General features: G+C 40.0%; 1 protein-coding gene across 5 annotated transcripts in view; it reads left to right on the top strand.

Annotated features, from left to right (window-relative positions):
• Positions 1-26,837, top strand: part of aplp2 (amyloid beta (A4) precursor-like protein 2) — a 139,699-nt gene that overhangs the window by 69,083 nt on the left and 43,779 nt on the right. For 4 of the 5 annotated variants that reach the window (XM_073029604.1, XM_073029602.1, XM_073029603.1 and 1 more), the window contains exons 6-10: positions 2,926-3,089; positions 4,993-5,123; positions 10,193-10,267; positions 11,915-12,073; positions 21,009-21,137. In XM_073029604.1, the coding sequence (XP_072885705.1) occupies positions 2,926-3,089; positions 4,993-5,123; positions 10,193-10,267; positions 11,915-12,073; positions 21,009-21,137 (658 nt within the window). The remainder of the gene's footprint in view (positions 1-2,925; positions 3,090-4,992; positions 5,124-10,192; positions 10,268-11,914; positions 12,074-21,008; positions 21,138-26,837) is intronic. The other variant, XM_073029601.1, reaches the window with a different exon arrangement.

The following is a 26,837-nucleotide window of genomic DNA, read 5'->3' as shown; positions in this document are numbered from 1 at the left end:
CTTGTCTGGTCCTGCTGCCTTGAGTGTATCCAGTACTCTGCTATTTCTTTGGATTAAATGAAGTGAATCAAATTGACTGGAAACTGCTTCTACAGTGAAGAGATCTCATGAAGGAATATGCCAACCTTGTCTTCAGCTCTTCCATTCTGGGTCTTAACATCATTAAGAATGTAATGCATTTCTTTTCCCAACACACAAAAAATGCCAGCTAATCTCAGTGGACCCGGCAATGCACTGCTTATCCTATGATCCACCTGGCAGGCTTTATGAAAATCAAAGCCTACTGTGTCAACAGGAATACTAATGTCTGTCAACTGGTATCATGTTCACAATATGGTGAGCATTGTACTTTTCCAGAATCCTTAATTGTGTCAAGTAATATTTTGACCATTGGGTATTCCATGTAAATTCCTGGTGACTTAGTGAGAACTTTAGTTAAGCTAATGCCATAAGCACACATTAAGGGGATGCTGTGTTGACACTGGAATGTGTGGTGACACTTGCAGGCTGCTCCCTGCACATTCTTGGGTGTGTTGGGTGTTAACACAAATGACATGTGTTTTGATGTACATGTGTAAGTAAATCTGATCTGAATCTGTCTTCTAAGCCTCAATTACAGAGTTCTACAGCACATGAACAGGCCCTTTGGCCCAACTTGTCCATGTCCATGTGCTTGCATTTGGCTCATATTCCTCTAAATCTTTCTTATCCACGATAGGAGTACAGATGTCTTTTAGATGTAATGTACTTGAATTTAGAACTTCCTCTAATGGCTTTTCATATACCCATCACTCTCTGTGTGAAAAATATTGCCACTTGGGTCTTTAACTTTCCAAAATGCATCACTTCACACTAATATTAAATTCCATTTTTTTCCACCAAATTCTGCTATTCCTTGATCCACTTTCCAAATTGATTTTGATCTTGTGATCATCTATGATAAGCTTCAATGTCCACCACCCCACTAATTTTTTTAAAATTTTTTTTATTAGTTTTTCAAAACATTTTACAAAATTAAAAACCCCAAATCCCAATGAGGAGCATTAATACAGAGCAAGGTTAAGCATACAATAACAATATGCTACAAAGGAAGAGAATTTAACAAAAAAGCACCTAAATTAAAGACAATTGAGCTTAGTGTCCTCCCCAAACCTCACAGCACAAGAAAAAAACAACAATTCCAGACCAACCACCACACAATATAGAGAGTCAAAATATAAACATGTCCTAAACAATAAAGAAATGTTGGAACTGGAATACTCACCCCACCCACACAACCCAAAACTAGATGGCTACCAAAACAAGTAGCTAGCTCTACCAAAAAAATTAACCCAAATACAACTTCCAGATCTGTGTCATTGACAGCAGTTCCGTATAAATGCTATAACAAACAGTAACTAGTTTATGCACTAGGAAACATAACTACAGATTAGAACACCTTCTGCCGAAATATACAACTTAATACAGAGAAAATCGGAAGAAAACCAAAACTAACCTACCCGCGAAATATTATAGAAGAATAAAGTAAGAGAAAGGGGAAAAAAAGGGTAAGAAGGAAAAAGAAAAAAGAGGAAGGGGAAAATTATAAATTCAAGACGAGTATTTATCAACCATTTACCGAGAAGGGAGAAAAAAAAATTCAGAGAATGGAAAAAAAAGGGGGTGAAGAAAAGAAAAAGATAAAATAAATAAATATTTAAAACAGAGGAAAAATAAATCAGCAGTTGAACTGTGAACCGACAAACAGGGAGGCCTTCACTAAAGACTTCGAACCTCCAAAACAAGTTAGAATTAGTTGTAGAACTCTGTAGGTAAAGTTATACAGAGGTAAAAATAGATTACACACACACCAAATCCCGGGAGAGATTGTCAACAGCCTTTAGAGTTTCAGTGAATAATGTCTGAGTGATTCAAGTGAATTCCGAGTCCAGAGAAAGTAATTTTACTACGAGGAGTACTTATCCACCATTTTAGGAGGTCCGATCAGATTCCGAAGATGACTGGATAGCCGGAAGACTTGCCACAAACACTTCAGCTTCCCTCGCTGATTTGAACCACTTGAATTCCCCGGTATTAAACTTGATTCTTAGGTCAGCAAGGTTACGAAAGGAAGGTTTGAAACCACGATCAAAAAGCACTTTCATTACGCCTTTATACTCAGTGCACATCTTTAAGGTCTGGGGTGCAAAATCTTCCACAAAGCGAATGGTTGTATCCTGGAAAGAAAAAGAGCCTCAGCGACGTGCCTCCACAATCAGACTGTGTTTTACTTGGTATTGATGGAAACACAGGATTACTGGTCGTGGACGGGAACCCAGAATTCCGGGGGGAACACAACTGTCCCTTACCATGTGCACCACACTTTATGACTGGCAGCTATCATTGCCTTTAGTTGAAATCCATAAACAATATCTGTTCTCCTGATCTTTCTTTTATTTAAACTTCGTGTATCAGCCGGAGACACTGGCTGGGACGAGCTCATGTTTAGGCATATAGCAAATGATGAATTGTATAACAGGCTGTAAATAACTCAGGAAATATAGTTCATTGTAAAAAGCTATTAAGTGAATGATACGATGGCAGCTTTTGCTGAGGAAATGCATGGTAGGGCAAAATGTGGTTTGAAAGGTAATTGCAAATTAATGATGTGCAACAGCTCAATTTCAGTAACTTAGAGTCCATTCATCAAGCTTGAAGGACAATTACCCCTGATTTGTATAGATGGCACAATTCCAATAAACTGACAATTGCCAAATTAAGTTCCTGTGCAATGTATGACCATCACTGCTGATCTTAGAATTAGATGTCTGGTGTCTGTGTTTCCAACAGTAAAATATGGAAAATGGGAAATGTGTGTGGTTGTGAAGAGAAGTAATTTTCCAATGCCTGCAATGCTCTTCCAGTGATTCTGATCTTGTTGTTCAGCAGAGAGGAGTCAGCTGAAGTAGAAGGAAATCCTGTTGTGGAGGAGAAGGACAATGATGAACAGGATTATGACTACGATGAAGAGGATGAATATAATGATGATTGGGAGGAGGCAACCAGTGAGGAGAACTTGTACAAAGAAAATATTGTCAATAATGAGAAAGGTAATTTGTTTTATGTTAGAAGTTATTATTCTTACTCTACATTGTAGCAAGGCTAAAATAAAAACGTTGCAATGGCTTTCTCATGGTACAATATGTAGATTATTGGTTGCATGAGGAAATAAAAAAGTTGTTCACTTAATAACTTCAACAGAAATTAAACTACCTTGCAAACTTTCCAGTAATCTGCAACACTGCATGTCATTTTGTCATTAATTGCTGGGTGGAATACATCTTCTGAAGTGCGTTTTGGGAATATTAGCAAAAATTTAGGTATATGAAGACATTTTTAACCTCAAGGCCATTTCCCATCCCAGTACCTAAGAAAAAGAAGGTAATGTGCCTTCATGGCTACTGTCTAGTTGTTCTGACATCTACCATCATGAAGTGCTTTGAGAGGCTGGTCATGTCATGCATTAACTTAAGCATTCCAAACAACTTTGACCCACTGCAATTTGTTTACCTTCAAAACAGGTTTGCAGCAGATGCTATCTCCCTGGCCTTACACTCACCTCTGGAGCATCTGCACAATTAAGACACCTATATCAGATTATTGTTTATTGGCTACAGCTCTGCTTTCACTACTATAATTCCAAGCAAACTTGTCACCAAACTCTGGACCTTGGGAGTAAACACCTCCATCTGTGACTAGACCCTTGTCATCCTTGCCACCGGACAGAAGTATTAAAGTATTTTGGAGTTTCATCTGAAAATTACAAGCTCCAATAATGAAGAATTTGCATTACAACTGACTTATGAATTCACAAGGAGTATCCTTTGGGGCTTCATACCCAAATGTGCTTCACGTACAATCATATATATAACTCAGTTGGTGATAACCTGAAACCATTACGAAATGCTCCACGTGTAAAACCAGTGCCATTGTGTTAACTTAATTTCTTCCATCAATATACTTTCAGTCAAGCATCTAGGGCAAATCATCTTGATACTTCAGGTTGCAGTCTGGAATTGATTATTCTTCCTCGAAAGGTTATTGCCCAGTTTCTACCAGCTGATGATGCTGTTGGTTTCATGATTTTAGGTGACACTTTTTTGCTATGGTTGCTGAAATTGAAGATGGAGGAGGGGGAATGTGAATGCTGTTAATTTACTATGTGGCATTTTGTGAGTGAAACCCTGCCTTAAGGATTTAATTGAGGTAACAGAAGATTGAAAGTTGGGCTGTAGATGTTGTCTGATTAGGAACTTTGGAATATTATATGAAGTTCTGATCACCACATTGTACAAAGGATGTAGTTGTGCTGGAGAGAATGTAGGGGAGATTAACCAGGCTGTTGCCTGGAGGACTTCAGTGGTGGGGAAAGAGTGGACAGCTGAGCTATATTTTCTGAAGTGAAGGACACTGACCTGACATAAGTACATATATACACTGCCTCCCTTACATCTTTATCACCCAAAATCTAATTAGGTGAGTGTGTAGTCTCAATAGTAAGAATAAGACATTGTCTATTCTTGATACCATGATCTCTGTGCTTAGATGAATGTATCTTACTTTCCAAAATAAGGTAGGATAATTTTTATGCTAATGATCTGATTGTTTTACATGTCATAGACTGTTAAAGAGTATCATTTTTACCACAGCTTACTGATTGATATGTACCAGGTTCACTTTGAATCAGTGTTAACAAACTTATTTTTTTCTTCGACATTTCCAAAAGTGTAGAATTTCAAATGCCATTGACTTAATAAATTCAGTGACGCACCTTGTTTAGAAGAGTTGGTGTATGGAAATTTATAGGTAATATTTACAACGAAATCTTGGTGCAAAAGAAACCAAGGGAATTGTGTTTAACATTGCAGAAGTAATTTGTGTATGTTGTGAAATCGAAGGTCTCTAGCATACAACCCTAAGCTAACTGAGTTTGACTCATCTTCTGTCTTACAGTTCTTTCAACACCTCACCCAACAGATGATGTAGATGTTTATTTTGAGACACCTGCAGATGCAAATGAACATGCACGTTTTGCAAAGGCTAAACAGCAGTTGGAGATCCGACACCGTGATCGTATGGATAAGGTAATGGTATACATACTGTATACTCTGTAGCTGCTGTTGGTGGCCTATGCCTCAGTGGGGGATGATGGGCTTAAATAACTAACATGTACTGTAAAATCACTTTTCTCACTTTTGAAGGGAAATTCATCTGTGAACCTGACTGGAAATCTTGTAATTACCACTTCCTGTTGTTTCAAACGAATATGATACCATGCTGCAGCTGACTTCATTTTATTTAAATTTTCCATAAACAATGCTCTAAATAATTGGGAGTTAATAACTTGGGAATTACACTTAATCTTAAAGCAATATTACCGAACAGATGACCCCAGATGACATTTAAAATAGGTACAACACACACAAAATGCTGGTGGAACGCAGCAGGCCAGACAGCATCTATAGGAAGAAGTACAGTCGACGTTTTGGGCCGAGACCCTTCGTCAGGACCTGATTATATCTGTGTCTGCTTCTGCTATGTTCAAAGTCTGTGACAATACTTGTAACATAACTTTTGGTGTGAAGCCCTGCACCCTGAACTGCAGTGGAGAGATTTGTTTGGAGAGGTACAGTGCAGAACAGGCCCTTCCAGCTCAGTGAGCCACACTGCCTGGCAACCCATCCATTTAACCCGAGTCTAATCACAGGACAATTTGCAATGACAGATTAATCTACCAACTGTTAGGTTTTTGGAATGTGGAAGGAAACCAGAGCACGTGGGGGAAACCCACATGCTTCAGGGGAAGGAGGCACAAACTTCTCGCACGTGGTGTTGGAATTGAACTCCGATGCCCCGAACTGTAGCTCCATTACAGGTTGGCATGTATGATGTAGGTATTACTGAATCACACCTGAAAGAAGATTATAGCTGGGAACTTAATATCCAAGGATACACATTATATTGAAAGGACAAGCAGGAAGGCAGAAGGGGTGGCATTGCTCTGTTGGTAAAAAATGAAATCAAATCATTAGAAAGAGATGACATAGGGTCAGAAGGTGTTGAATCATTGTGGGTAGAGCTAAGGAACTGCAAGGGTAAGAAGACTCCGATGGGATTGTAGACAGACCCTCAAGCAGTAGTAAGGGTGTGGTCTACAAGTTACAATGGGGGATAGAAAATGCATGCCAAAAGGGCAATGTTACAATGGTCATGGGGGATTTCAATATGCAGGTAGATTGGGAAAATTGGGTTGGTGCTGGATTCCAAGAGGGGGAATTTTTAGAATGCCTACAAGATGGCTTTTAAAAACAACTCGTGGTTGAGCCCACTAGGGGATCAGCTATTCTGGATTGGGTGTTGTGTAATGAACCGGAATTGATTAGAGAGCTGAAGGTAAAGGAGCCCTTGGGAAAAGTGATCATAATATCATCAAATTCACCCTGAAATTTGAGGAGTAGTAGCTAAAGTCAGATGTATCAGTATTATAGTGGAGTAAAGGGAATTACAGAGGCATGAGAGAGGAGTTGGCCAGAATTGATTGGAAAAGAACACTGGCAGGGATGATGGCAGAGTTGCAATGGCTGGAATTTCTGGAAGCAATTTGGAAAGCGCAGGATATATACACCCCAAAGAGGAAGAATCCTAAAAGCAAGATGACATTACCGTGGCTAACAAGAGAAGTCAAAGCCAACATAAAAGCCGAAGAGAGGGCATATAATGGAGCAAAAATTAGTGAGAAGTTAGAGGATTGGGAAGCTTTTAAATACCAACAGAAGGCAACAAAAAAAAGTCATTAAGAAGGAAAAGATGGAATAAGAAAGTAAGCTGGCCAATAATAAAGAAGCTACCAGAAGTTTTTCCAGATACGTGAAGTATAAAAAGAGTGGTGAGAGTGGATATCAGACTGCTGGTAAACGATGCTGGAGAGGCAATTATGGGGTCAAGGGAATCATGGATGAACTGAATAAGTATTTTGCATCATTCTTCACTGTGGAAGACACTAGCAGAATGGTTAAAGTTCTTGGTGTCAGGGGTCATGAGGTGTGTGAAGTTACCATTACTAGGGAGAGGGTTCTTGGGAAACTGAAAGGTCTGAAGGTAGATAAGTCACCTGGACCAGATGGTCTACACCCCAGGGTTCAGAAAGTGGTAGCTGAAGAGATTGTCGAAGGTATTAGTAATCACTAGAATCTGGAATGGTTCCAGAAGACTAGAAAATCTCAAGTTATCACTCCACTCTTCAAGAAGCCTTCCCGCCCCCCCAATTTAGACAGATTAGTATGGGCAAAGAAGTGGCAGATGGGATACAGTATCAAGAAGTTTATGGTAATGCACTTTGTAAAAGAAATAAAAGGGCAAACTATTTTCTAAATGGAGAGAAAATTCAAAAATCAGAGTTGCAAAGGGACTTGGGAGTCCTTCTGCAGGATTCTCTAAAGGTTAATTTGCAGGTTGAGTCTGTGGTGAGGAAAGCAAATGGAATAGAAACATAGAACACCTACAGCACAATATACCACAAAGTTGTGCCGAACACGTCCCTACCTTAGAAATTACTAGGCTTACCTTTAGCCCTCTATTTTACTAAGCTCCATGTACCTATCTAAAAGCCTCTTAAAAGACCCTATCATATCCACCTCCACCACTGTTGCCGGCAGCCCATTCCATGCACTCAACACTCTCTGAGTAAAAAAAAAATCACCCCTGACATCTCCTCTGTACCTACTCCCCAGCACCTTAAACCTGTGTCCTCTTGTGGCAACCATTTCAGCCCTGGGAAAAAGCCTCTGACTATCCACATGATCAATGCCTCTCATTATCTTGTACACCTCTATCAGGTCACCTCTCATCCTTCTCCATTCCAAGGAGGGAATGTTAAGAATGGATGTGGAGAGGACATTTCCTCTGGGGGGGGGGGGGGGGAACCACAGGACACAGCCTCAGAATAAAGGGCTGTCCTTTTAGAACGGAAATGAAGAGGAATTTCTTTAGCTAGATTGTGGTGAATCTGTGGAATTTGTTGTGCAGGTGGCTGTGGAGGCCAAGTCGTAGGGTATATTTAAGGTGTAGGTTGATAGGTTCTTGATTAGTCGGGGTATGAAGGGCTATGAGGAGAATGCAGGAGATTTGGGTTGAGGGGGAAGTTTAGATCAGCCATGATGAAATGGTGGAGAATTTGTGTTCAATTCTGGTCACCTCATTATAGGAAGGATGTGGAAGCTATGGAGAGGGTGCAGAGGAGATTTACCAGGATGTTGCCTAGTTTGGAGAACAAGTCATATGAAGCAAGGTTAGCAGAGCTGGGACTTTTCTCCTTGGAGCGTAGAAGAATGAGAGGGGACTTGATAGAGGTCTACAAGATTATGAGAGGTATAGATAGGGTGGATAGTCAGTACCTGTTTCCCAGGGCGCCAATAGCAAACACCAGAGGGCATATGTACAAAATTAAGGGAGGGAAGTTTAGGGGAGACATCAGGGGTAAGTTTTTAAGTGCCTGGAATGACTTGCCAGGGATGGTGGTGGAGGCTAAAACATTAGGGGTATTTAAGAGCCTCTTGGACAGGCACATGGATGAAAGAAAAATGGTTATGGGGTAGTGTGGGTTTAGTACTATTTTTAAGGATTATATGGGTCAGCACAACATGGAGGGCTGAAGGGCCTGTACTGTGCTGTAATGTTCTATGGTAAGACTTGATGGGCCAAATGGCCTATTTTGCTCCTATATTTTATGGTCTAATGGTCTTGTTTCTAAGGCTTCTGATAGTCTGTTGACAGTTTTCTGGCCAATTCTGGGCAGTGTGTTACAAGAAAGAAAGAAGGTCTCTGGAGTGTGCAAAACAGATTTTCCAGATTGTTACTTGGGATGAGAGACTAAAGCTGAACAGGCAGACTGGAAAAATTAAGGTTCACAAGAGATTCTGAAAATCCAGAGCAACACCCTTTGGGGGGTTGACAGGGGTTCTAATCGAGGAATTTAGAGTCTCTGTTGTCGAAAAACTGTTGCTATTGACAGAAAATTCAACGTTTTATGCACTTAAGTTATTAGAATTTGGAATGTACTGCCAAGAATAAGTTTTGGAAACAGATTTGTTTATAGTGTTCAAGAGGGGAGTGGATAAATACTTGAATTGGCCACATGGCCTCCTCCCATGATGTATCTTTCAGACTTTTTTTGTAATCAGCAAGACACGAGTCTCAGCTGCCTGGATGAATGCAGCTTCTAAACCACAAGAATTAACAAACATTCACTGCCTCCACCACTGGTGCAATATAGCTGTAGCATACAATGTAGGATACATTGCACTGACTCAGCAGCACTCCAAAGCCAGCAGCCCTTATTGCCTGGAGGGAGAATCTTGTATTTCCAAACTACCTTTAAGAATCATGCTATCCTGACACAAAAATAATATTATTGGTTCTTTATCTAGGTTGAATTAAAATTATGATAATGCCTATCCCAAAATATTGTGGGAATACATTTATTATAGAAACAACTTGCCATAACCATCTTGAATGTAGTCTGGCTTTCATATTGATCACTGAAGGAGATTTTGAAATACAGGTGGTCCCTGTTTTTCGAACGTTCACTTTACGTCAGCTCGCTGTTACGAAAGACCTACATTAGTACCGGTTTTCGCTAACCAAAGAGGATTTTCGCTTTTACGAAAAAAAGACGCCCGCTTTATACGTGTGTTTACCCCGAGAAAAAACTACCATGACCGTGAAGCTTTGTGCGGGCAGTTGTATGCATGTACGTGCCGATTTTTTTTCTCCAAATAGATTTTGGGTCACTGTCTTCCCGATTTTTGATAAGTGAAACTACACCGTACATACAATATTTCTACTTTATATAGTCTATGTATTTATTATATCATTCCTGCTTTTGCTATATGTCCGTGTTATTTTAGGTTTTATGTGTTATTTCGTTTGATTTGGTAGGTTATTTTTTGGGTTTGGGAACGCTCAAAAAATTTTCCCATATAAATTAATGGTAATTGCTTCATCGCCTTACACCATTTTGGCTTACAAACGGTTTCATAGGAACGCTCCACCTTCGGATAGTGGGGGAAACCTGTAGTTAATTTAGATGACCTGAATTTTTTTATATACTCTTGATGGGCAGGTTACTTTGAATTTACTTTGCTCCCAAAATTAGGTAAGAGAAGAGTGGGAAGAAGCAGAGCGGCAAGCAAGGAATCTGCCAAAGGCTGAGAGACAGATGTTGGTTCAGGTATGAATGCGTGAACTTTGTTAGAAGCTTGGGTTCATGTTCTGTTTTTGTCCGTGTGGAAGTTGAGATAATTTACAATTGTACCAATATCCTTGGAAGTATTTGTCACACTGCTTACGTTTTACTTCAGGCTCCCATGTTGTTCTCCCTTTCCAAAATAAGAATTTCCGTGAATCCATCAAATCATTTTAAATGAGAGTTTTGTGTTTGTGAATTTCAGGGAGTTATGTTTAGATTATTGCAGTTTTGAATGTTGACTTGGGCCAACTTACGAAAAGTGATGCTCTTCAGTTTTCATCACACGTCCCCACTTGGATGAAAGAAATTTCAATGCTTAAGTAGATTAATTCTTCGGGAGCTTAACGCTATAAAAGCTAAAAGATTGTTTAAGGGGTTCTCATTTAAGACATACATGAGGATAATTTTTCTCCGAAAGATGAGTATCTTCGGAATTGTTTGCACAGAAAGGTGCTGAGACTGATTCCTTGGATATATTTGAAGCTGACTTAGGTTTTCAATCAGTAAGGGAATTGAGTATTACAGAGTTAGGGTAGGAAAGTGGTCATGGAAAATTGGATTGGCCATGATTTTATTGAATGATAGAATAGTCTTGTGGCCCCAAATGGCCCCCTCCCTGTTCTTAGTTCTTATTTTCTTGTGGAACCTTGGACAATGCCATGAGAAGTTGTCCTGGGGCTGTCTCCCCAACAACTCACCATCTTCCTTGTTGCTGGTTTTGACTCGTTCATGGAGAGTTTTTGTCTAATCCCATCAAATTCATTTGTATTGGCTGTATGATTGGTATTTAGTGAAATGTTGGATTGTCTGAGCTCATCTTTAGCAAACTGCTTCTGTTGTTTAGAATGTATTTAATAGCTTAACCATATTATCAACTCATTTTAGGTACTTTTTGCCTGCTGCTTTGTGGCCTTCTACACTCCTGTTCGATGGTCTTTTTAGAATAAGGGATAAACTAGATCATAAGGACAAATTGTAGTAGTGTGCTACCACTGTGGATTAAAGTATCTCACTGATTCACAACTTTTGATTGATGAAGAGGAGGTTCAATGAACAACTTTACTTTGACTGTTGGTTCTCTTACTATCTAGCAGAGGTAGTGTCTAAGGAATTATTAAATTCTTTCAGGCCTTCAGCATCTTATCGAGTAATAGCATTTTGTAGAAGTGGTGTTCAGTAAGAATTGAGCTAATTCATATTTAACTTAAAACAATGTGACTTCACGGAGTCAGTATTCCCAAGTCCACTCTGTGCCAGCTGCAAGAGCAGTTGATGCTCCTGTTCAACACATTAGCTGAAACTCTGAACCTCTAACTGCAGCAGTTTCTCATAAATGTATTTGGCATTATCAGCGTGGATCGATGGTTTAATCTGTCAAGTCAATTTCAAATCCAATTGTTTATGATTCTGAACTGTAACTGCTGCCACTGAGTTATAGATTATGTGGTCATTTAATTATTAAACTATCAATGGAAGATGGTGATTGTGCCCTTTCTGCAATTGATATGTTCTAACTACTTTTGGGTTTGTATTGAATGTTTGTGTCTGAATATTGTTTTGTGTGGAAGTGATTAGCTCTTTGGTAAGGGGATATGCTCTGCAATATGGTGATTACCCCTTTTTACTCAGCATTTCCAGAACATGGTTGCAGCTGTGGAGGAAGTAGCAGCCACCGAGAAGCTACAGTTGGTTGAAACTCATCTTGCTCGTGTTGAGGCTTTGCTGAATGATCGTAGACGTATTGCTTTAGAGAATTATCTATCTGCACTGCAGACAGATCCACCACGAGTGAGTACTGATTGTTCTCAATCCTAATTGAACTTGGAAGATGAATCAGAATCAGGTTTATTATCACCAGCATCTGATGTGAAATTTGTTAAATTAGCAGAGAAAAAAAAAGTAATAATAAATAAACAAGTAAATCAATTACATATATTGAATAGATTAAAAAACATGCAAGGACTTCCGGTAAGATGGCGATTGCTTAGCTGCTCCGAACTTTTGTTCCGTTATTGTCGCTATCTTTGCACTAAATGTCTCCATTTTTTTAAACCTTAGTTAGGAACTTTTTTGGTTTCTTTTACTTGCCTGTGAACACATCTACCTTACAATGTCTAGCAAGAGTTCTAAATCCGGGAGAAAGGAAGCTCCGGCTCTCTCGGCTGAGACTCTCGCTGCGCTCGAACAGCTCCGAGACAATATTTTAAAGGAATTTAGAACCGTTTTCAAACAGCTGGAAGCCAAACTGGATTGGATCAACGATAGAGTGGACAAACATGCTGAACACTTATCTCGCATCGATTCGACTTCTGAAGATTTAGAAAGTCGTGTTCGATACTTGGAGACTCTCTGTTCCAGCCTAGAGGAAAAATCTAACAAACTCCTTTCCAAAATGGTGGATCTCGAAAATCGCAGCAGACGCTGTAACCTCCGAATTCTTGGGTTGCCAGAGGCCACCCAACAAGGATCAACCGTGAAGTTTTTCGCCGAGTTTCTCTGTGAGATATTCGGGAAAGACTTGCTTCCGAACCCGCCTGAGCTCGAAAGGGCACACAGGGTCTACATTCCCCCCGGAATTCTGGGCTCCCGCCCACGACCGGTAATTTTGTACTTTCATCAATACCAGGTAAAACACCGTCTGATTATGGAGGCACGTCGCAGAGGTACATTTTCTTTCCAAAATACAATCATTCGCTTTGTGGAAGATTTTGCACCCCAGACCTTAAAGATGCGCGCAGAGTTTAAAGGCGTAATGAAAGTGCTTTATGATCGTGGTTTTAAACCCTCTTTTCGCAATCCTGCCGATTTACGAATCAAGCTTAATACTGGAAAATATAAGTGGCTTAAGTCAGTGAAGGAGGCTGAGGCATTTGTTGCAAGTCTTCCGGCTATCCAGTCATCTTCGGAACCTGATCGGACCTCCTAAAATGGTGGATAAGTACTTCTCGTAGTAAAATTACTTTTTCTGGACTCAGACTTTACTTGAATCACTCAGACATTATTCATTGAAACTCTAAGGGCTGTTGACAATCTCTCCCTGGATTTGGTGTGTCTTTTTTAAATAGACATTCTGTGCTTAATGTTTCCCTATGGACGTTTAAATAGTACTTGTGTAATCTATTTTATTCTTGTATAACTTTATCTATAGAGTTCTACAACTGACTCTAACTTGTTTTGGAGGTTTGAAGTCTTTATTGAAGGCCTCCCTGTTTGTTGGTTCACAGTTTAATTGCTGATTTTTAATTGCAGTTTAATTTTTTCTTTTTTTGAATTTATAATTTTCCCCTTCCTCCCTTTTTTCCCCCCCTTTCTCTTACTTTATTCTTCCATAATTTTTCGCGGGTAGGTTAGTTTTGTTTTTTTTCCGATTTTCTCTGTATTAAGTTTTATATTTCTGCAGAAGATGTTCCAATTTGTAGTTATGTTTTCTAGTGCATAAACTAGTCACTATTTGCTATAGTATTTATACGGAACTGCTGTTAATGACACAGATCTGGAAGTTGTATTTGGGTTAATTTTTTTGGTAGAGCTAGCTGCTTTTTTTGGTAGCCGTCTAGTTTTGGGTTGTGTGGGTGGGGTGACTTTTCCAGTTCCAACATCACTCACTGTATTTATTGTTTTTCTTTATTGCTCAGGACATGTTTATGTTTTGATTTTACGAATCTATGTTTACATTTCTGCTCCCAGACTGCTACTGTATAGCTTGACTTTTTATATGCCTGCTGCCTTTTATGCATTAGTAATTGATGATGGCTAGTGCACTTAAATTCGTGAGCTGGAATGTAAAGGGATTGAATCACCCTGTTAAAAGGAGGAAGGTATTCTCACATATTAAACAACTCAAAGCTGACATTGCTTTCCTTCAAGAAACTCATATTCGTTGTTTTGATAACTCCCGGCTTCTGTCAAAGTGGGCGGGTCAGCATTTTCACTCATCCTTTGCCGCTAAAGCTAGGGGAGTTTCCATTCTTATTAACTCAAATATTCCTTTTGAACTCCATAATAAAATATCTGATACAAATGGCCGTTTTATTATTGTTTCTGGTAAACTATATAACACTAAAGTTGCACTAGCAAACCTGTATGCCCCCAACTTTGATGATGTTAACTTTTTTGAACGTTTTTTTTCCTCACTACCAGACTTAAACTCATACTCTCTTATACTGGGTGGTGACTTCAACTGTTGGTTAGATCCTAATCTGGATCGATCGTCCTCTGTTACCAGATCACCTACTAAATCTGCCTTAGCTATCCAATCGTTTCTCTCTAATTTTGGTATCTCTGATATATGGCGTTTCCTTCATCCTACTGAGAGGGATTATTCTTTTTTTTCACATGTTCACCATACCTTCACTAGAATTGACTATTTCTTACTCGACAACCAACTTATTCCATTTGCCTACTCTTGTGACTATCAGAGTATACTGATATCTGACCATGCCCCAATTACTCTCTCTCTCTGAACTTTCCTGGTCTCCCTCAGAGGAATAAACACTGGCGGTTTGATTCAACTTTATTATCGGATGATGATTTTCTAAAATTTATTAAGGATCAGATAACCTTTTATTTTAACACTAATACATCACCTGAAATGTCATCCCAGATTGTCTGGGATGCCATGAAAGCATATCTGAGGGATCAAATAATCTCTTACACAGCAAATCTCAACAGAAGATCCTGTGCAGATCGATTAGACCTCATTAACCAGATTAAAGAATTGGATCAACTATATGCTCAAACTAAGAACCCTGAACTATACAAGAAGCGGGTTGAACTCCAAACTAAATTTAATCTTCTGTCTACTCAACCTGTCGAACGCCAACTTTTCTCGAAAGCAAGAGTCGCTTTTACATTCATGGGGATAAGTCTGGTAAATTTCTAGCCAATCAGCTGAGGCATTCCAAAGCCAAACAACATATTACAAAGATTGGGAAGGAGAATGGAGACTTTACATCGGACCATTTAGAAATTAATGACGCATTTAAAAATTTTTATTCTCGGCTTTATTCCTCTGAATCTTTGAATGACAATATCTCTGTTGATCAATTTTTAAAGAATCTGAATATTCCCTCACTTTCATCTGATTTTAAAGCCAAACTTAATGCGCCTATTTCATCAGAAGAAATATCTTTTGCAATCTCTGCACTGTCCTCAGATAAATCTCCTGGAGCTGATGGGTTCCCTGTAGAGTTTTATAAATCATTCTCTTCACTTCTCTCTCCTCAGTTACTTTCAGTATTATCTGACTTGTTTAATTACGGCAAATTGCCACCCTCTTTCAATGAGGCATCTATTATTCTTCTATTAAAAAAGGGCAAAGACCCAACAGAGTGTTCCTCGTATAGGCCGATTTCTTTGCTCAGTGTTGATGTAAAGATCTTAGCTAAAGTTTTGGCTCATAGATTAGAAACCGTCATTCCCTCCATTATCTCTGATGACCAATCAGGTTTCATCAAAAACCGTCTCCCTTTTTTTAACATTCGGCGTTTATTTAATATCTTATACTCACCTCCAACTGGGATTCCTGAATGTGTTATTTCCCTTGATGCGGAGAAAGCATTTGATCGTATAGAGTGGAACTACCTTTTTGCAGTCTTAGAAAAATTTGACCTCGGTCAAAGTTTCATCTCTTGGATCAAATTGCTGTACCTGTGTCCTACTGCTTCTGTTTTAACTAATTTTCAGAAATCCCAGGTATTTAATCTCAAACGTGGCACCCGTCAGGGATGCCTCTTAAGTCCCTTTCTCTTTGATTTGGCTATGGAACCTTTGGCGATAGCATTTCGAAATTGTCCTGAATTGACTGGGATTTGGAGAGGGGGTGTTGAGCATAAAGTTTCTCTTTATGCTGATGACTTATTACTCTTTCTCTCAAATCCATCTACATCCTTACCTCTAATGTTTTCACTTCTTGACCAGTTTAGCCAGATCTCTGGCTATAAACTTAATTTACATAAGAGTGAACTTTTCCCAATTAATAAAGAAGCACAAGAACTAACATTTCGTGATCTCCCTTTTAAAGTAGTCCATAATCAATTTACTTATCTTGGAATTACAGTCACAAGGAAGTTTAAAGATCTCTTTCGTGAAAACTTTGCCAATCTTTCATATACTATAAACAGAGTCTGGTACAATGGTCACCTCTATCTATGTCTTTGGTAGGTCGTATTAATGTTGTTAAAATGTATGTTCTCCCCAAATTTTTATACTTATTTCAATCTATCCCAATTTTTATTCCTAAATCTTTTTTTGATTCCTTAGACTCTATTATTTTGTCATATCTGTGGAAGAATAAGCGCTCTAGAATTAATAAAATCCATCTCCAAAAATCTAAAAAAGAGGGTGGCATGGCTTTACCTAACTTTCGTTTATATTATTGGGCAGCTAATATACGTTGTGCTACCTTTTGGTCTTTCTTCCATGGCCAACTCGAGTGCCCTAATTGGGTGGCAATGGAGTTGAGCTTCACTAAGGAATTATCTATCTCTGCACTTCTTGGCTCTGCACTCCCTAGTAGTCTGTCCAGATTAATAGCTAATCCTCTTGTTAGACACACTTTGCATATATGGGCTCAGTTTAGGAAATTCTATGGTTTCCATGGTTTTTCCGTTTCCAGCCCTGTCGTACATAATCACCTTTTCTTACCTACTACGTACAATTCACCATTCCATGTTTGGTATAAGAAGGGCATTAGACATTTTGAAGATCTTTTCATTGATAATCGCTTCGCTTCCTTTCAGCAGCTCTCTGTAAAGTTCAATCTGCCCAATGCTCATTTTTTTAGCTATCTCCAAATTAGACACTTTATTGCTCCTTTAATTCCTAACTTTCCTGAAATGCCTGCGAAAAATGCTATGGACTTATTTCTTTCCATTAATCCACTAGGTAAAAGTTTAATATCAATAATTTGAGATAAATTAGCAGGCTTACGACGGGCCCCTGTAGATAAAATTAAAATGGCCTGGGAGCAGGATTTAAATACCTCCTTATCTGATGAGAGCTGGGACTCGATTCTCAAATCGGTTAACTCAACCTCTCTTTGTGCGCGCCATTGCCTTTTACAGTTTAAGATTGTTCATAGAGCCCATATGTCTAAACTATCTCGATTCTACCCTAACATTAGTCCGCTCTGTGATAAATACAAGAGGGGTGTGGCCTCTCTCATTCATATGTACTGGTTCTGTCCTAGCTTGGAGAAATTTTGGAAAGATGTCTTCACTACGTTATCGTATATTCTGAATCAGCACCTAGAACCAAACCCCTTAATTGCTCTGTTCGGTTTCTGGGGCGAGACAGATTTACGTCTGAGTCCGACCAAATGCCGAATATTATCCTTTGCCTCTCTCCTGGCTAGACGCTTGATCCTCCTTAGATGGAGAGATGTTGCCCCGCCCACCCATGCTCAATGGTTTAACGACATTATGGCCTGCTTGGACCTCGAAAAAAATCATTATTCAGTTCTTAATTTGGATCTAAAGTTCCATAAGGTCTGGGGACCTTTTATCGAGTACTTTCATAACCTTCCTCTTGACTAGGGTTTTTTTTTCCTTTTCGGTCCCTTGCTTTCAGCTCCCTTTTTTTTCTGGTAGTAGGCATTATTGTCCTCTGTTGCTAAGTGTATTCACAGTCTGGGAGTTTGATTGTCCTGATTTATATTCTCTATGTTGTGTTGTGGTTGGTCTGGAGTTTTTTTTTGTGTTGTGGGGCTTGGGGAGGATACTAAGTTTACTTGTCTTTAATTTAGGTGCTTTTTTGTTAAATTCTCTTCCTTTGTAGCATATTGTCATTGTATGCTTAATTTTGCACTGTATCAATGTTCCTTACTGTGATTTGGGGTTTTTTAATTTGTAAAATGTATAGAAAAAACTAATTAAAAAAAATGAAAAAAAACATGCAAAACCAGAAATACTATATATTCAAAAAAAGTGAGGTAGTTTCCAAAGATTCAATATCCATTTAGGAATCGGATGGCAGAGGGGAAGAAGCTGTTCCTGAATCGCTGAGGGTGTCCCTTCAGGCTTCTGTACCTCCTACCTGATGGTAACAGTGAGAAAAGGGCATGCCCTGGGTGCTGGAGGTCCTTAATAATGGACGTTGCCTTTCTGAGACAACACTCCCTGAAAATATCCTGGATACTTTGTAGGCTTGTACCCAAGATGGAGCTGACTAGATTTACAACCTTCTGCAGCTTCTTTCAGTCCTGTGCAGTAGCCCCTCCATACCAGACAGTGATGCATGGTACAACTATAGAAGTTTTTGGGTGTATTTGTTGACATGCCAAATCTCTTCAAACTCATAATGAAGTATAGTCGCTGTCTTGCCTTCTTTATGACTACATCAATATGTTGGGACCAGGTTAGATCCTCAGAGATCTTGACACCCAGGAACTTAAAACTGCTCACTCTCTCCACTTCTGATCCCTCTATGAGGATTGGTATGTGTTCCTTCGTCTTACCCTTCCTGAAGTCCACAATCAGCTCTTTTGTCTTACTGACATTGAGTGCTAGGTTGTTGCTGCGGCACCACTCCACTAGTTGGCATATCTCACTCCTGTATGCCCTCTCGTCACCACCTGAGATTCTACCAACAATGGTTGTATTATCAGCGAATTTATAGATGGTATTTGAGCTATGCCTCGCCATACAGTCATGTTTATGTATATAGAGTAGAGCAATGGGCTAAGCACATACCCCTGAGGTGGGCCAGTGATGATCGTCAGCAAGGAGGAGATGTTATCACCAATCCGCACAGATTGTGGTCTTCTGGTTAGGAAGTTGAGGATCCAATTGCAGAGGGAGGTACAGAGGCTCAGGGTCTGCAACTTCTCAATCAGGATTGTGGGAATGATGGTATTAAATGCTGAGCTATAGTCGATGAACAGATGAAGTGTTAGTATCAGCAATGACTCAATGTGCCTTTTTATCTTTCATTTAATAAAGCTGATTTTTCTTGGCATGAAGTTAATCAGTCAGGCTGTGTAGCTGATTCATTACTTATTGCTTGACTATTAAAATGTAAAGTTTGTAACATCTAAGGATTAACCATGAAAGTATAATTTTACCTGTATGCTTGTTTGCAGGTGAAGCAGTGCAGGTTACTTCAGGGGAATAATCATGGTTCCAGTTCCTGTATTTTCACTTTTAATGCACAGTATTTGAGTTTAATATTGAGGACATATAGCTATTTCAGTTAGCAGATACTGTGCACAATAACCTGTCGTTTGGTTTCAGTTAGATTACCAGAGAGAAAATGTAAAATTTAATGCATTTTCAGTAGTATCATCCAGTTTTTAAATGTCCATAGTATGTAACGAGTCATAGCATACAGACTTCAAGCATTATCTTCTATATTTTGTTTGTATGAAACTGTTTCCTGTTTACTGTGCTGTGTCAGATTACTGTATGTCTTCAATTTCAATTATGGTAAATCAATTGCATGAAGTCCTTTATGTTACCATTCAGAATGTGTGCATTGTATGTAACAAAAAATAGTAATACTAGCCTTGGCATTCATCTTGCTTTCATCCTGAATCCTGTCCACGGCAGGAGTCAATTCTCCAGTATCAAGGTGATTTATTTGGTTTGATTGTTGATACTGCCTTCTTATCCAGGGCACGTCAAGGAACTTACACAATGCTTTTGTAAATCACTCAGTCTTTTATGTTACTTTTGTACATAAAAATGTTTTGTCATTCTCTCATTCCTCTCTCTTCTCCACTTTTATTTTTTTCATTTTCCCCATCCGGACATTTTTCTCTTAAAATGAAGACATTCTTTTTCTTTTTCCCATGATTTGCCAAGTCCTTACCCCAAAATTTCTAGTTTATTAGCTTGATTCCACCAGCAACACTCCCCCTCCCATTTTCCAAATTTAAAATGAATTGACTCTCCCTGTCTTCATCCCACTTTCCCTGCACCTGTGTTGAGCGTTTTTTTTTTAACTTGACTCTATTTTTTCTTTGGTTTCCAATATTTTCTTTAAAAACAGAAAGTGTGCTACAGGGCTGGTCCTGGAGGCAAATGCAACACAGGCTCTAAGGAAGCTTGTAGATGGTCACGGATGTGCAGAGAATGGAGGGATATGGCATTGTGTAGTCAGAAGGAATTAGTTTAGTTTGGCAGTTAATTACTATTTAAATTCGGCACAAAATCATGGTTTGAAGGGCCTGTACTGTACCGTTCTATGTTCGAGATTCAAAATTATTAAAGATGGACTCAGATTACATGACTTATCTATAAAATTCTACAGCATTTGAACAAAAAATTGGTAAAGAGAATTGAAAGTTCTCAGGAACTTAAAGAGTACTGCTTAAGAAATGCAAAGAGAGGGAGATTGGAAATCTAGTATTTGATTAGACTTGGATATGTTCATCGGTCCCAGCAACTGGAACTGTACTATGGTAGTCTTTCAAGCAAAACAAAGTACCATATGGTTATAATAGAAACAAAAGCTGCTGAACTACTGGGTCAGAAACAGCATGTTTAAAGAGAAACACTAAGAGTTTGAGAATATTGGCTTTTTAGCAGAACTGGAAGAAATTGCAGATTTGACAGAAAATGAGAAACACTGATTGCCTGTTCTGATAGAAGAGCAGAGCTTCCTCAAGGTGGATATTCCAGAAAGACGAGGGTGATTGAATTGAAGTTTAAAGCAAAAGTAATATACTGGATCTAATCATGTGCTTATGACAGTATTGATACATGTTGAAATATTTCCAATGCAGCCTCACCGCATCCTGCAGGCCCTGAAACGTTATGTGCGTGCAGAGCAGAAGGATCGGCAGCATACTCTTCGTCATTACCAGCATGTGATGACTGTGGACCCCGAGAAAGCAGCACAAATGAAATCCCAAGTGAGTGATACAGTTAAAATCTTCTGTAATCTACCAGAGTTGGTAATCTTTCACTGTTCAATGTATGGCTTCACTTTGCAAAGTGTCTAAGCATTTAACTCCATTAGTGCTGGCTCTGTAAATTTAAGTTGGAGTAGATCTTAAATAGTTGATAACTTTTACAAAATAATTTTGTGAAAATAGTCATACTGTTGAAAGGATTAAACTCTGAAAGGCATGCAGACATCTGTGTTTGATGCTGTTGATTGAGGTAGGAATGTTACCAATGTGCAGCAAAACATTTAAACCTTTGTTAGTTAAGGAATTGGCATAGTGCTGAGTAGTGATATGAATGGGGAAGTTGGACGTCACCCAATCAGTAAGCGGGAGTACAAGAAGATGCAGGAGGGATTCAACCTAATTATGTGGCTGTAGATTTAAAAAGGTCGCGCTTCGCGGCAGTTTTCAGAGTTGGAAAGCACCCAAACAGTGAACAGGATTCATTAGCAATGGCAAATAACAATAAGGCAGGGGCAAGCACAGCAGCCATTTTGTGAGTGGGCCAGTGTTGGAGTGGCTTTGGCTCATCAGGCTTGGATGAAGTAAGGATCTGGTAAATTTCTTCTTCTTTATTCTTCATTCCTTGTCTGTTTGGACACAAAGAGAATGCCACCAGAAGCTATGTTGTGTTCTTTGTGTGAGATGTAGGAATTCTGGGAGACCTCCAGCTTCTCAGATATCCATATCTGCACCAGGTGCACCAAGCTACAGCTCCTGAGAGAACGTGTTAAGGAACTGGAGGCTGCAGCTCGATGACCTTCGGTTCATATGGGAGACCGAGGAAGTGATAGATGGAAGCTGCTGGGAGGTAGTCACCCCTAAATTGCAGGAGGCGGGTACCTGGGTAACCGTCAGGAGAGGGAAAGGGAAATGGATGTCCAGTGCACAGACCCCTGTGGCTATTCCCTTCAATAATAAGTATACCACTTTGGATACTGTTGAGGGGGATGACCTACCCGGATGGAGCTGCAGTGAGTGGGTCTCGGGCACTGGGTCTGGTACTGGGGCTCAGAAGAGAAGAGAGGTGAAGAGGACTGTGGTAGTGATAAGAGATTCCATAGTTAGAGAAACAGAGACACGATTGTGTGGATGTGATAGAGACACCCAGATGATATATTGCCTCTCAGGTGCCAGGGTCAGGGATGTCTCAGATTAGGTCAACAGCATTCTCAATGATGAGGGTGAGCAGCCATAATTCTTGGTACATATTGGCACCAGTGACTAGGTTGGAAAGGTGAAGAGGTCCTGAAGAGAGATACTAGGAAGATAGGTAGAAAGCTGAAAGACAGAACCTCCAGGGTAGTAATCCCTGGATTGCTGCCTGTGCCACGTGCCAGTGAGGGTAATAATAGGATAATTTGGTAGGTGAATGCGTGACTGAGAATCTGGTGCAGGGGGAGGGAGCAGGGGTTCAGATTTCTGGATCATTGGGATCTCTTCTGGGGGAGGTACGACCTGAACAAAAGGGATAGGTTACACCTGGAACCAATATCCCTGCGGGCAGGTTTGCTCGAGCTGTTTGGGAGGGTTTAAACTAATTTGGCCGGGAGTTGGGAACCAGAGTGAGAGGGCTGAGGATGGGGTAGTTGGCTGACAAGTAGAGGTAGTGTGTAGTGAAAATAGTGAAAAGAGAGGTTGATGACAATTGCAGTCAACAGGGTGAGTTGCAATGTAAAAGGGGGACAAAATCAAAAGGGGTGATGATTACAGGACCGGAGGTATTATACTTGAATGCACACAGTGTACGGAATAAGGTAGATGATCATAGCACAGTTACAGATTGGCATGTATGAAGTTTTGGGCATCACTGAATCATGGCTGAAAGAAGATTATAGCTGGGAGCTTAATGTGCAAGGAAACACATTGTATCAGAAGGTAAGGCAGAGGTGGCTTTGTTAGTTTAAAAAAAGATTAACTCAAATTATCAGAAGGTGGTAAGATGGGATCTGAAGGTGTAGAGTCATTTTAGACAGAGTTAAACTGTAAGCGGGAAAAGACTCTGATGGAAGTTATATGCAGACCTCAAAGCAGCAAAGATGTGGTCTACAAATTACAATGGGAGATAGGGCAAGGTTATGCAGGTCATTGGGGATTTCAATTTGCAAGTAGATTGGGAAAATCAGGTTGGTGCTGTATCCTAAAAGGGGGAGTTTGTAGAATGCCTACAAGATAGCTTTTTAGAGCAGCTTGTGGTTGAGCACACTCGGGGATCAACTGTTCTGCATTGGGTGATGTGCAATGAACCGGAATTATCAGAGTGCTTCAGGTAACAGAGAAGGGATAGTAAAGGGTTGCCTCTCTGACTGGAGGCCTGTGACTAGTGGAGTGCTGCAGGGATCGGTGCTGGGTCTGTTGTTGTCTATCATGCATATCAATGATCTGGATGATGATGTTAACTGAATCAGCAAATTTACGGATGACACCAAGATTGGGGTGTAGTGGACAGCGAGGAAGATGATCATGGCTTGCTGAGGGATCTGGACCAGCTGTACAAATGGGCTGAAAAATGGCAGATGGAATTTAATGCAGACAAGTGCGAGGTGTTGCACTTCGGTAGGACCAACCATGGTTGGTCTTACACAGTGAGCAGTCGAGCACTGAAGAGTGCGGTAGAACAAAGGGATCTGGGAATACAGGTCCATAATTCATCGAAAATGGCATCACAGGTTGATAAGGGTTGGAAATAAAGCTTTTGGCATATTTGCCTTCATAAATCAATGTACTGAGTGCAGAAGATGTGATGTTATGTTGAAGTTGTATAAGACGTTGGTGAGACCTAATTTAGAATATTGTGTGCAGGTTTGGTCACCTACCTTCAGGAAAGATGTAAGTATGGTTGAAAGAGTGCAGAGAAAATTTACAAAGATGTTGCCGGGTCTGGAGGTCCTGAGTTATATGGAAATATTGAATAGGTTAGGACTTTATTCCTTGGAATGTAGAAAATTGAGAGGAGATTTGAGAGGGGAAAACAAAAAGTATGGGGGATGTAGACAGTGTAAAGCAAGCAGGTTTTTTCCTTAGTGAGGTGGGGTGGGACTACACTTAGAGGTTCAGTGTGAAAGGTCGAAAGGTCAAAAGTTTAAGGGGAACGTGAGGGGAAATGTGTTCACTCAGCGGGTCGCAGGAGTGTGGAATGAGCTGCCAGCATGAGTGGTGCATGTGAGCTCGATTTCAACATTTAAGAGAAGTTTGGGGCATCAAGGGCTCTGGTCCCAGAGCAGGTCCACAGGAGTAGGCAGTTTAAATGGTTCAACACAGACTAGATGGGCCAAAGTGCCTGTTTCTGTGCTGTACTTTTCTATAACTGAACCCTTTGGGGGCAGTGATCATAATATGATAGTATTCACTCTGCAATTTGAGAATGAGAGGCTAAAATCAGATTTATTATATTACAGTGGAGTAAAAGGACTAAAGGAAATTACAGAGGAATGAGAGGGGAGCTGGCCAAAATTGATTGGAAGGGAACACATGCATGGATGATTAGAGATGATGATCAGCAATGGATGGGAGCAATTCGGAAGGTATAGGATAGATACATCCCAAAGAAGTTAGTAGTATTCCAAAGGCAGGATGATTTGACTGTGGCTGACAAGGGAAATCAAAGCCAGGATGAAAGACAAAAAGAGGGCATATAATAGAGCAAAAATTATTTGGAAGTTGGAGGATTGGGAAGCTTTTAAAACCAACAGAAGGCAACTAAAAAAGCCATAAGGAGGGAAAAGATGAAATTTGAAGCTAACAATATCAAAGAGGATACTGAAAGTTTTTTCAGATATTTCAAGTGAAAAAGAGAGGAGAGAGTTGATATTGGACTACTGGAAAATGATGCCGGAGATGCAGTAATGGGAGGATGAGGAAATGGCAGATGAACTGACTAAGTATTTTGCATCAGTCTAGCAGTACGCCGAAGGTTTGAGCATGTCAGGTGGCAGAAGTTGCCAAAGGTTCTTGGGAAACTGAAAGGTCGGAAGGTAGATAAGTCACCTGGACCAGATGATCTACATTCCAGGGTTCTGAAATACATGGCTGACCAGATTTTGGCATGTTTCTGTTTGACTGGAAAATTGCAAGTGTCACTGCACTCTTCAAGAAGGGAGAGAGACAGAAGAAGGGAAATACAGGCCAGTTTGTGTGACCTCAGTGGTTGGGACAATGTTGGAGTTGATAGTTAAGGATGTGGTCTCGGAATACTTGGAGACAGTAGTTTCCTTAAGGGAAAATCTTGTCTGACAAATTTGTTGAAGTCCTTTGAAGAAATAACAAGCACGATAGACAAAGGAGAATCAGTGGATGTTGTGTACTTGGATTTTCAGAAGGCCTTTGATAAGGTCTTGCACATGAGGCTGCTTAGGAAGATAAGAGCCTGTGGTATTACAGGAAAGATTCTTGCACGGATAAAGCAGTGGCTGATTGGCAGAAGGCAAAGAGTAGGAATAAAAGGAGCCTTTTCTGATTGGCTGCTGGCAACGAATGGTGTTCCACAGGGGTCTGTGTTGGGACAGCTTTTTACGTTGTATGTCAGTAATTTGGATGATAGAATTGACGGCTTTGTGACCAAGTTTGTGGATGATACAAAGGGAGGTGGAGGGGCAGGTGTTGTTGAGGAATCAGGGAGGCTGCAGAGGGCTTACAGATTAGGAGAATGGGCAAAGAAGTGGCAAATGGAATACAGTGTCAGGAAGTTTATGGTCATGCACTTTGGTAGAAGAAATAAAAGGGGAGACTATATTTGAAATGGAGTAATAATTCAAAAATCTGACATGTAAAGGGACTTGAGTCCTTGTGCAGGATTCCCTGAAGGTTAATTTGCAGGTTCAGTCGATGGGGAGGAAAGCAAATATGATGTTACCATTCATTTCAAGAGGACTAGAAGATAAAAGCAAGGACGTAGTGTTGAGGCTTGAAAGGACACTGGTTAGGACTCAGGAGTATTATGAGCAGTTCTGGGCCCTTTATCTAAGAAAGGATATGTTGAAACTGGAGAGGGTTCAAAAGAGGCCCATGAAAATGATTCTGGGATTGAATGGCTTAGCATATGAGGAGCATTTGATGGCTCTGGTACTCTACTCACTGGAATTCAGAAGAATGAGGGGGATCTTATTGAAACCTACTGAATGTTGAAAGGCCTCAATAGAGTGGATGTGGAGAGGATTTTTACCAAAATGGAGGAGTCTAAGACCAGTGGACACAGCTTCAGAATGGAGGGACATCCATTTAGAATGGCGATGAGGAGGAATTTCTTTAGCCAGAGAGTGGTGAATCTGTCGAATTCTTTGCCACAAGCAGCCGTGGAGGGCAAGTCTTTATGTATTTTTAAGGCAGAGGTTGATATGTTCTTGATTGGTCAGGGCATGAAGGGATACAGGGAGAAGGCAATAGGTTGGAGCTGAGAGGAAAATGATCAGCCATGATGAAATCTTGCTACTATATCTTATAGCAGTGGATAGTGACGTGGAATCACTTTGGGTGGGAACAATAACCAGTAATGGGGGAAAGAAATATGACGGCAGCAGTAAGCCCCAGTGGTGTTGCATCTTGATAGGGCAAAGTATAAAAGGGGAAGTATTAGAGGCATGCAAGGAGGGAAGTGTAATTATCGTGGGTAATTTGACTAATGAAACTGGCAAGGGTACCTCGAAGAGAGAAAAAAAGTCTGGTCAG

Source organism: Hemitrygon akajei, chromosome 26 (genome assembly GCF_048418815.1).
Source record: "Hemitrygon akajei chromosome 26, sHemAka1.3, whole genome shotgun sequence".
NCBI classification, from domain to species: Eukaryota; Metazoa; Chordata; class Chondrichthyes; order Myliobatiformes; family Dasyatidae; genus Hemitrygon; species Hemitrygon akajei.
The sequence above is the reverse complement of the archived record's forward strand: the minus strand, read 5'-3'. Positions and strand labels throughout refer to the sequence as shown.